This window comes from Cherax quadricarinatus, chromosome 22 (assembly GCF_038502225.1).
Source record: "Cherax quadricarinatus isolate ZL_2023a chromosome 22, ASM3850222v1, whole genome shotgun sequence".
Lineage (NCBI taxonomy): Eukaryota > Metazoa > Arthropoda > Malacostraca > Decapoda > Parastacidae > Cherax > Cherax quadricarinatus.
The window spans coordinates 22,001,340-22,011,545 of NC_091313.1; the positions used below are offsets into that span (position 1 = coordinate 22,001,340).

General features: G+C 41.2%; 1 protein-coding gene across 4 annotated transcripts in view; it reads right to left on the reverse strand.

Moving 5' to 3' along the window:
* The window catches only part of LOC128689739 (endoplasmic reticulum membrane sensor NFE2L1), a 411,774-nt gene extending 408,793 nt beyond the window's left edge, over positions 1-2,981 (reverse strand). Inside the window, exon 1 of one of the 4 annotated variants that reach the window (XM_070087539.1) lies at positions 1,940-2,976. In XM_070087539.1, the coding sequence (XP_069943640.1) occupies positions 1,940-2,422 (483 nt within the window). In that variant the 5' untranslated portion in view covers positions 2,423-2,976. Of the gene's footprint in view, positions 1-1,939 lie in introns of all 4 variants that reach the window. The other 3 variants (XM_070087540.1, XM_070087541.1, XM_070087538.1) reach the window with 3 other exon arrangements.
* Positions 2,982-10,206: the final 7,225 nt, after the last annotated feature.

Below are 10,206 nucleotides of genomic sequence, written 5' to 3' on the forward strand. Positions count from 1 at the left end.
CGTGTGCGCGTGTGTGTGTGTGCGTGTGTGTGTGCGTGTGTGTGTGTGCGTGTGTGTGTGTGCGTGTGTGTGTGTGCGTGTGTGTGTGCGTGTGTGTGTGCGTGTGCGTGTGTGTGTACTCACCTAATTGTAGTTGCAGGGGTCGAGACTCAGCTCCTGACCCCACCTCTTCACTTAACGCTACTAGGTCCTCTCTCTCCCTGCTCCATGAGCTTTATCATACCTCGTCTTAAATAGCTATGTATGGTTCCTGCCTCCACTACATCGCTCGCCAGACTGTTCCACTTACTGACCACTCTATGACTGAAGAACTGCTTCCTAACATCCCTGTCTCCCCTATCCCTCCTGTCCTCCAGTGTCGTCAGGCCGATTTCCCTCAACCTTTCTTCACAGGACATTCCCCTTAGCTCTGGAATTAACCTTGTCGCAAACCTTTGCACTTTCTCTAATTTCTTAACGTGCGTGACCCGGTGCGGTTCCAAACTGGTGCCGCATACTCCAGTATGGGCCTGACGTACACGGTGTATGTCTTGAAAGATTCCTTACTTAGATATCGGAATGCTAATCTCAGGTTTGCCAGGCGCCCATATGCTGCAGCAGTTATCTGGTTGATGTGTGTGTGTGTGTGTGTGTGTGTGTGTGTGTGTGTGTGTGTGTGTGTGTGTGTGTGTGTGTGTGTGTGTGTGTGTGTGTGTGTGTGTGTGTGTGCGTGCGTGCATCTACCTTGGCTGATACCTAACTCCAATACACCAGGGAGGAAGGAGTGGCAGCTGGCAGCTTCAGGGAGTCCCATAAGCCAAGAAAATACTGAGAACTTGCCCATCATTACATGTTTGTTCCCATAGGCTCGGAGACCCTTGGCTCATAGGGAAAAAGTGCATCTAAGTTCCATAAGGAGCTAGGCAAAAGACTCATCAGGGTAACTAGGGATCCCACGGCAGCTAGTTTTCTATTCCAGCGGCTCAGCGCTGCTGTTCAGAGGGGTAATGCCTGCTGTATTTTGGGCACGCGCCCCAGCTCTGAGGAGTTGGATGAGATTTTCCCATTATAATCAGTGACAAACACGTAACAATATGTACTAAACATGTATCTCTCACACCTCATGTATTGTATATCCCATCTTTATATTAACAATGTATCTCATATCTTTTGTACCATTTTATGTAATAAAATATACCTATTGGCAAAAAATAATAAAAAGATGGGGGTGGTAGGGGAAGTAGAATAATCAAATGGCTTCAGGAAGAAATCCAAATATTCTTCCTTGAAGCCTTTTTATCCACTTCTCCGAGGTTATGGGTCCCACAATTTACACCAGAGGTGGACCCCATTTTATATATATATATATATATATATATATATATATATATATATATATATATATATATATATATATATATATATATATATATATGTGTGTGTGTGTGTGTGTGTGTGTGTGTGTGTGTGTCTTTAAAACATACTTGAAATATAGGGGGTGGTAGGAGAAAATTCTCAAACAGCTTCAGGGAAAACCTTGAGTTTTCCCTGAAGCAAGTTTATTCTTTTCTCTGAGGATGAGGGTCCCCATGACAGTTCTAGAGGTGGTACCTCCCTATATATATATATAGCAATGAAACCATGAAACAAGTGGTATTGATATATAATTAGGCAGTCTCCAAACCAGCTAAACTCCCAACCAGCAAATCAATTTGACATGGAATAACCTAATTCAGTATTATATTATAGAATGCGAGTTGCACTACAAAAACATACAAAATAAGGCGGTCCTACACAATTAACATAAACCAATGTTTAAATGAAAAATATCAATAGTTCTGAAGGCTGTCTACCGTGCACTATTTAAAACTCAAAGTAAATTTATACCGAAAAACTCTTAACTTTATGAGATATATCACAGTGGAGTCACACTGGTGAGAACCCTAAAAAAGTAACTAACCTCCGGGGTGAGGTCATCAGAGAGGTTGTAGTCTGGTGGTGGTGGGTCAGGCAAGAGGTGATTGGGCTGGGTAGGCGGCGAGGTAGGTGGCTGGTGGTGGTGATCGGGTGTGTCGGCGGTGGACGGGGAAGGGAGGGAGGTGTGTGAGTTAAGCAGGTATGCCTGCACGTCGCGGACGTGCGCCTGTTGCTGCGACGTGTAGCGACCCAAGGCGTGCAGATCATCCAAGACGGAACGCTGGTAGTCCGCAAGGATGCGATCCAGGCTTTTGGGATGAAGCTCGGCGCCGATGATGACGGGTGAGGAGGGGCGTGCGTGGCCCAGTGATGAACCCAGGATGAGGTCATGGGGGAGGTCAGCTAGTGGTGAGCCGCCCCCGGGGCCTAGCAGGGTGTCGGGATCACCACGGAGCAGGCTCAGCAGCAGAACAAGCTGCAGCACACGCTCATCACGCAGGAACTTCTTACGAGCGTACAATAACATGGTGACCCAACTCTTCTACACACTAGTAAAAACGTTCCTCCCACTAGTGACACTACACTAGCGTGTACGCTCACTCGGTGTAAGGTTTCTTTGCTAATGTTATAGCCTATGCATAATCTTACGCAATGTTCTACTGTAAGAACAATCTTTTCGACTTACGTTTACTAATGCACTAACATTTGATTTTCAAGTAAGGTTATTTTTGATTAGAGTAATTTTTCCTGTCTACTCTTATACTATATCACAATGCATATAGGTTATATCGCCATCAGATAACCCTCTGCATCAAACACTACAGATCCATACAATTTCTGATTCACAAAAGTAGCTTCTACAGCACTATCAAAACTTTTCACAAACACTAAACTGTTTCAAAGTAATATTTTATTTAAAAACTAACACACTGATAAACTAACAAGTAAAACCAACTATATAATTTATTCCTGAAAATATTGTACGATGAGAAAGGTGTGTGACGTCCACGTCAAGACAAAGAATCATGCGTGGCCATTAATTTTAGTGCGAAGACGAAATATAAAGTAGTCTAAATATTTAAAGAACATATTAATCAAAATTACAACTATGAATATAAACGACATCGACCTAAATAATATATTGTTATCCGTAAGCGATATCAATATGAAGATATAAATAAAAATATTGTTACACTACGAAGTCGCCAACGATACACAAAGGAGCTGAAATACCTCTCTTTGTTGACACTCGTAGCACATGATGTACGAACTTACTATATTTGTCTAGGATAATTTAAAACTATAAAATGAAGTTTATATTTTAAAAGAATGCAAGCAACATATTTGATACCAATCTCCCACGCTATCCAGGAGGTGCGTTAAACAAGCATAAATAATACCTATCAAAGTGAAACTAAACTACTTTATTGTTATTATCAAAAAGAAGCGCGAAACGCAGACAACCAGAGCTACCTAAGAACGGGGAATAATCTGCTCTGGTGCCAAAGTCAACATTCTGGGAGATAATGTGGGACCAAAACACTCGCCCCCCTCCCTTTTTTTTTAAACCCACAAAGATAATGATATCAATATTGCACTGGATATTCCTGTGCTCATTCATTCCCACATATTGACTTTAAAGATGGCGCATAATCAGGCCTGACACTTCAAGGTCAAACCAACCAATGCAGTGACTATGTAATCCACATTCAAGGTCACTTACAGAATCGTGGGGAGCTTTCAAATACGGAATTTATTTGGGTCGCAAGTGACACTTTTGTCACCTTACCTCATCACACCATCCTCCCACAGTGACATCTACATCTTGGCTGCCAAGACTCCATCCTCCCACAGTGATATACACACAGTAACACTGCCATCTTGGTTACCTCACCTCAGATATTGGTACGCATGAGATGGAGAGGTGATAGAAGCAAACACTACACAGTTTTGAGAGTACAGGCCAGGTTGTAAATGGTATGGTGATGCCGACAAGATCTGGACAAGGACACTTAAGTACAGTTAAACATTTATTAAAGAAAACATTTCGCCACGAGTGGCTCCATCAGCCATTAGTACTGATGAAGCCACTCATGGTGAAATATTTCCTTTAATAAATGTCTTGACCACAGTACAGGCAAAGAATTGGTATATAAATGCAAAGCGACTGGGCAGGGAGTTATGAATCAACTCTTGTAAATAACTATAGTGCTGGACCAGGAGTTATGGATCAACCTTTGCTAACAACTAGGTAAATACGACTAAGTGAGCACAGCATCTTGGTTAAGTCATCTCACCATCCTCCTCCTACAGTAAAACCCTTGACTCTGGAGCACACGATAAAGCTGAACACAGTTCACTGGTAAGGAGCGTATTGTATAATGGTGTACCATATATAAATTTCTTTCACTGTTGGTGGATGCTGAACAAAGGCTGCCTCTCTGTGCCACATTGAGTGTGTGGATCGGCATTAACATTGCTTTTATATATTAGCATCTGGTTTAGAAGAGAAAGTACAATGTGGGATGTAGAGACTTCCTGATAAAGTAAGGCGGAGGACAGCAGCCATTACTCATCACCAGTATGATGGGTGCCACAATGCTTGCGCCTGTTAGTTTCTGACGAAGAACTTGACTAGTTCAGATTACTAATTCATTAAGGGGCGCCAAACACTTTTAACTTGGATACCAACGCACTATAGGCTACAAACTCTCACTCGATAACAAATTATGCTATACCGCTGTTACGGCTATCGCAGGAATAAACTAACGTGGGTTAGAGACTAGATGCAATTCAGTCAGGTGGTAAGGAGTGGAGCAGAGTGAGTTGTAGCGAAGGCTGCGGTGCAATGCAGAGGTGAGCAGAGCAGGGAAGCAGTAACGGGGCACACAAAGCCCTGGCAAACACCCCACACTTACATCACCTCTCCTGCTACCACTACCACATCTTCTTTGGCCTCTCCCAGGCATTTATATATATATATATATATATATATATATATATATATATATATATATATATATATATATATATATATATATATATATATATATATAATGAGTAAAAAATGAGAAAACGGATATACACAATTTATCAATTTAGAACAATTTAAATAAATTTCTGAGAATATTATAAACTGCTGGCAAATATTAAAATAGCGTTCGAATACATGAATGGTGAAAGGCTAAAGAAACTGTTCACAGTTTTACAGTATATACTGACACAGGCGGCACATCTAGGAAACACCTGGTCACCAAGGAACTTGCATACCAAAATTTCTTCGAAAGGCTCTTGATCCAAGGAAATGAACTTGACCTCCCCTTCCCTGAAACGAAACTGTTCCCTATTTCCCAGGCACTATGATCCTTGCGGATTTAGCGCTCCACGTGAATGTAATAATAATAATAACAGCATACCGAAACACCACTATCACATTCCTAAATTACTATAATAGTCATATTAAAGGGGAAGTACGAGACCCGGAGGGTTATACAGCACGTGGTCATCCCCAATACAGTGCCGTCGCGAACTTAGCTTAACTAAACTTTTCCTAACTTTGGAAAATACATTATATTTTTGCTCTGTTCAGATCGAGCAGAAATCAACGATGCAATAGTTGTTAATTTCTTCTCAAGCTCACCCAATTTAACGTTTCCCTAAGAGCTGAGGTAAACGTTTCCCGGACATCTGGTCATATAAAAGTTTTTCTAGGGAACCCTTCTGGTAAATGTTTTAGAGAAAACACCTCTGGAAAATATTTCCTAGAGAACCATTTTAGTAAACGTTTCCCATAAAACCCTTCTGGCAAAAGTTTCCCAGAGAACTCCCTTTAGTAAACGTTTCCCAGAGAATCCTCCCTGGTAAACGTTTTGGAGAGAAACACTGGTAAACTTTTCCCAGAGAACCCCCCCCCCCCCAAAACAAAAAAATCAAATAATTACAACCTCACAAAAGCCATCACTAGTATATGACAACCAGATCTAAGGCTAAGCTGCCGCACCTCTTGGCACCAACCACCACAACACTGTTCACTCGACTACTTAACGCTGTTAGGTAAGCATTCCCACTTTCAATTTCTTCGCCTAAGTGTTCCACCTTCACTCTCTTATAAGTACTAAGTTCTCTTATATGTATTCTCTTTTAAGTGAATGGTGCACTTGAAACATTTTTAAAGTAAAGCCACCCGCTATCTTAGCCAAATAAACGTCGTAATCATACATAGCTCACCCTCATGAAACTACCCAACTCACGCTGCAAAATTAAAGATTGCAAATGTGAACAAAGAGAAAGCGTATATAGTAGTTGCTTAATATGTCTGATATATTATTTTCATTAAAAAGATACCTTGACATATCACATAGGTTATTCCTCAATAAGTGGACAATGAAGCACATAGTTTTCGAGAAAGTCACGATGAGGCTAACCACTTACTTTCCATTTAGTTCGATCATCATGTGTGTGTCTGCCAAACTGCCCGAAGTACTTGTAACCAAGCCTAAGCCTGCCTACTACAACATCGGTTAGTCTGTTCAAACTGCAGATTACATACCTTTACCTTTATACCTTTGATGAGTTTTGAGTCTTACTACTCCCGGAGCCCGGCCGTGGGCCAGGCTCGTCTGGTGCTAGCCTGGTCGACCAGGCTGTTGCTGCTGGAGGCCCATTACCCCACATATCCATCACAGCCTGGTTGATCTGGCACCAAGGATATGCTTATCTATCAAGTTCTTTCTTGAAAACGGCTAGGAGTCTCTCAGCACTTTCCCTTATATATGAAGGAAGAATATTGAAAAATCTTGGTGCCTTTGAACTTATTGAGTTATTTCTCTACTCATTGGACCCTGCTTCTCATAGTGGGTGTTTAGCACCGACTGTCAAGCCTCTTTGTTCTTATAGGGGTGATCTGGCTTATACAGATTTTGTATCAATCCCTCCAGAATTTTCCAGGTGTAAATTATGATGCATTTTTCTCGCCTGCGTTCCAAGAAGTACAGTTCGAAGGACCTCAAACATCCTCAATAATTTATGAGCTTGACTAAATTTATATAGGCAGTGAAGGTTCTCTGTACATTCTACAGATCTGAGATTTTGCCTGTCTCAAAGGGGCTGTTAATGTACAGCAATATTCCAGTCTATAGAGAACACGTGATTCAGCACCAAGTGCCAGATCAACCAGGCTGCGATGGATACATGGGCCAGCAGGCTGCCAGGGGCAACAGCCTGGTTGACCAGGCAGGCACCACGAAGTCTGGCTCAAGGCCGCGCTCTGGGAGTAGAAAAGCTCTCGAAACTCATCAAAGGTAAGGAAAAGGTAAGTTTATTATCAGTGACTTGGCATCATGTTTGGAATGTTCTAATTATCCATTCTATCCTTTTTTTGACACTTGTAAACCTTGAATGTAAGATTTTTGAATGGTCATTGTACTATCGATTTCCTTGTGACACTTGTGATTCTTGAATGTAAGATTTTGACAGTCATTTTAACGCCCCTTTCATTAACATTGCGCTGCTGATTGGTTCGAGTTTTATATCCAGTTCCAGTTTTGATTAAAAAAAAAAAAGTCCAAAGCTTGGAGATTAGTCGTTTCAATGGGTGCCACTCGTACAAACTCTAGTATCGTCTGCAAATGATACGGTGCTATGATTTACGTCTTTGTCTAAGTAGAACAAGAAATTGGTGCGAGTACTGCATCTTGAAGAACAGAAGAACACGGTGAAAGCCTCTAATTTGACTTTGTTCATTATTATTCTTTGGGCTGTATTGGTTAGAATATTCCGCGTGCCCGCATTTTGTGCCTTTGATATACCTTTGATGAGTTTCAAAAGTATTTCTACTTCCGGAGCCAGGCCATGGGCCAGGCTCGTTTTATGCTAGCCTAGTCAACCAGGCTGTTGCTGCTGGAGACCCACTACCCCGCATTTCCATCACAGCCTGGTTGATTTGTCACATGGTGAAGATACTTGCTCCCTCAGTGTTGCTGATATCTTCTGATAGGATGTTGAATAATCTTGGGCCACGGATGTTCATAGTGTTTCCTTATTATGCCCATCGCACCCTTGTCACTGGGTTTACTTTGTACTTCGTCCCATATCTCGCTCCAATATGTTATGGCAGAGTGCAGATTTGGAACCGGGCCCCGAGTACTTTCCAGGTATATAGTATCATGTCTCTCGAGATCCTCCACTCCAGTGTGTACATATTTAAGACTTTTAGGTGTTCCCGGTAATTTAAAAGTTTTACCGGCTCAATGCGGGCCGTAAACGATCTCTGTTCTTGCTCTGATATTTCTCCTGCCCTGAACGGGGCCGTTAACACTGAGCAATATTCCAAATGAGGGAGCACTAGCGATATGAAAAGTATCATCATTGGCATTATTTTCCTTGTTTCGAATGTTCTTATTACCCACCCCGTCAACCCCCTGGCTGTCGTAATCTTTGTCTTATTGTACGATATTACATAAGAATTTTGTTTGTTTTCCTGTAAATCTAAGACCGTATCGTAATGGTCCAGCAATTGCTATTGCTGTTAAATTGTTGTAAATCCATGTATTAAGCAGGATTACTTCTTAAACCACTTTAAAAGATTTTCATAATGTGTGACGTCAGAGCCATGTGTGACGTCAGGGCCATCGGTCTATAGTTTATTGTAACTGCTTTACTGCCTTCTTTATAAAGTGGAGGCTAAATCCATAGTTTTTAATGACTGGTTTGACTGCTGTGTTTTGACTGTGGAGGGTTAGGCTGAGGAAGAGGGTTAGGGGTGAGGGGTTGTAGCCCCAGATTAGCACTAGGTGACATTAACCTTGAACCTCCAGGAGCGACCAATCCGACTGGTGATCTCCCAACAGTAGGCGTCTTGGCAGCGCAACCTTCAATTCCAAATAAGAATAAATTACTAAGTGAGGGCAAGGGCAGTGAACTTGGCACCAGAGCACCATTCCTCAGCAAATTGAGGGCAATGGCTTCTAATGTGTCAAATATTAAAATTTCGTTGTGCAAGAAAGAATAATGTTTCATGTGGAAGGCAATGCGTGCCTAAGTGGCAGATGTAATGGCGGAAGGAGGAAAAACGACAGCAGAAGTAATAGCAGCAGTGACGAGTAAGATACAAGTGTAATACTTGTGTGTTATTCTTCAAGTTGTCGGTATCGCATACCATTAATAATATAAAAGCAGAAGTGGCAGAGTATCAGCACTAAGGCCACTGAATCGGACCGATAAGCCAACGGTTGCTTTGCCATGATTAACAGCTACCACAATTTATATGTTAATAGATATCGCAGTAACTCAAGACTATAGAGCTTCGTACGCCAGCGAGTCATCAACTTTTAAAACATAAGAGCCATGCCAGTTTTTTTTCTGACGAAGGCGTTATAAAGACCCGTACCCGTACAACAGACAATTAGGCTGGTCTGGGACTGGGTCACGATGAGGGGACGGAGTCCACTTGCCGTTTGAGCCTCCACCACTCCTTGCGCTGCATAACCTGCACGTTTAGCGCTCAATGTAATACAATCGAGAGAAGCAACTGTAAGAATTAGTTTTATATAACTGCTAATTACTCATGGAAACTAATTTGAAGATACGAATTTCCAGAAAGACAAATCAAGTTGATATCACAATACACTTAAAAGGAGTGCATTCCTGTATGTCAACTAATTTTAAAAATCAAATAATTATCGTGTAATAGGTCAGGATACCTGTTACTTACATTAACCATCCTGTAGTAATTTTAATTTTGCATGAACATTGTAATAGATTCTTACAGAAGAGAGGTAGGAAATCAGCCGAATATTTATAAAGGAATATAAAATAAAGCCACATACTCGCTTCCCTACTCTATTTCACCCGACCCCATCTCACGATACATGTTACGTTTACCTGTATTGGCGAAACTTTTTTTTTTTAATAAGTCATAAGTGCACATATGTGTTTTTGTGCACAACTTGTCGCTTTCACCACACCTTGTACATCAAAATCCAATTAACCGTAACTTATAGGTAACGAGTGTATACCCCAGACGCTCATCAAAATACGGTTTGAAGTGATGAAAGAAATATAAACAAACTGCCGTGGCATTGCACCGAATAACTATGGGATTAACATTGTTTAAATTAGATAGCAGATTTTAATTAATATTATATGATAAAAAAAAGGTGAACAGGAAATTTTAAAGGTTTAGAGAAACAGAACTGGTATTTAAGAAATGAAATAAAGTAATAAAAAAAGCTAACAGATCTTCATTTAGTTCAAATTCGGAGACCGGTAAGGGTCAACAGCTGCCCCATAGTAGTCCATAGCCGGGCACTA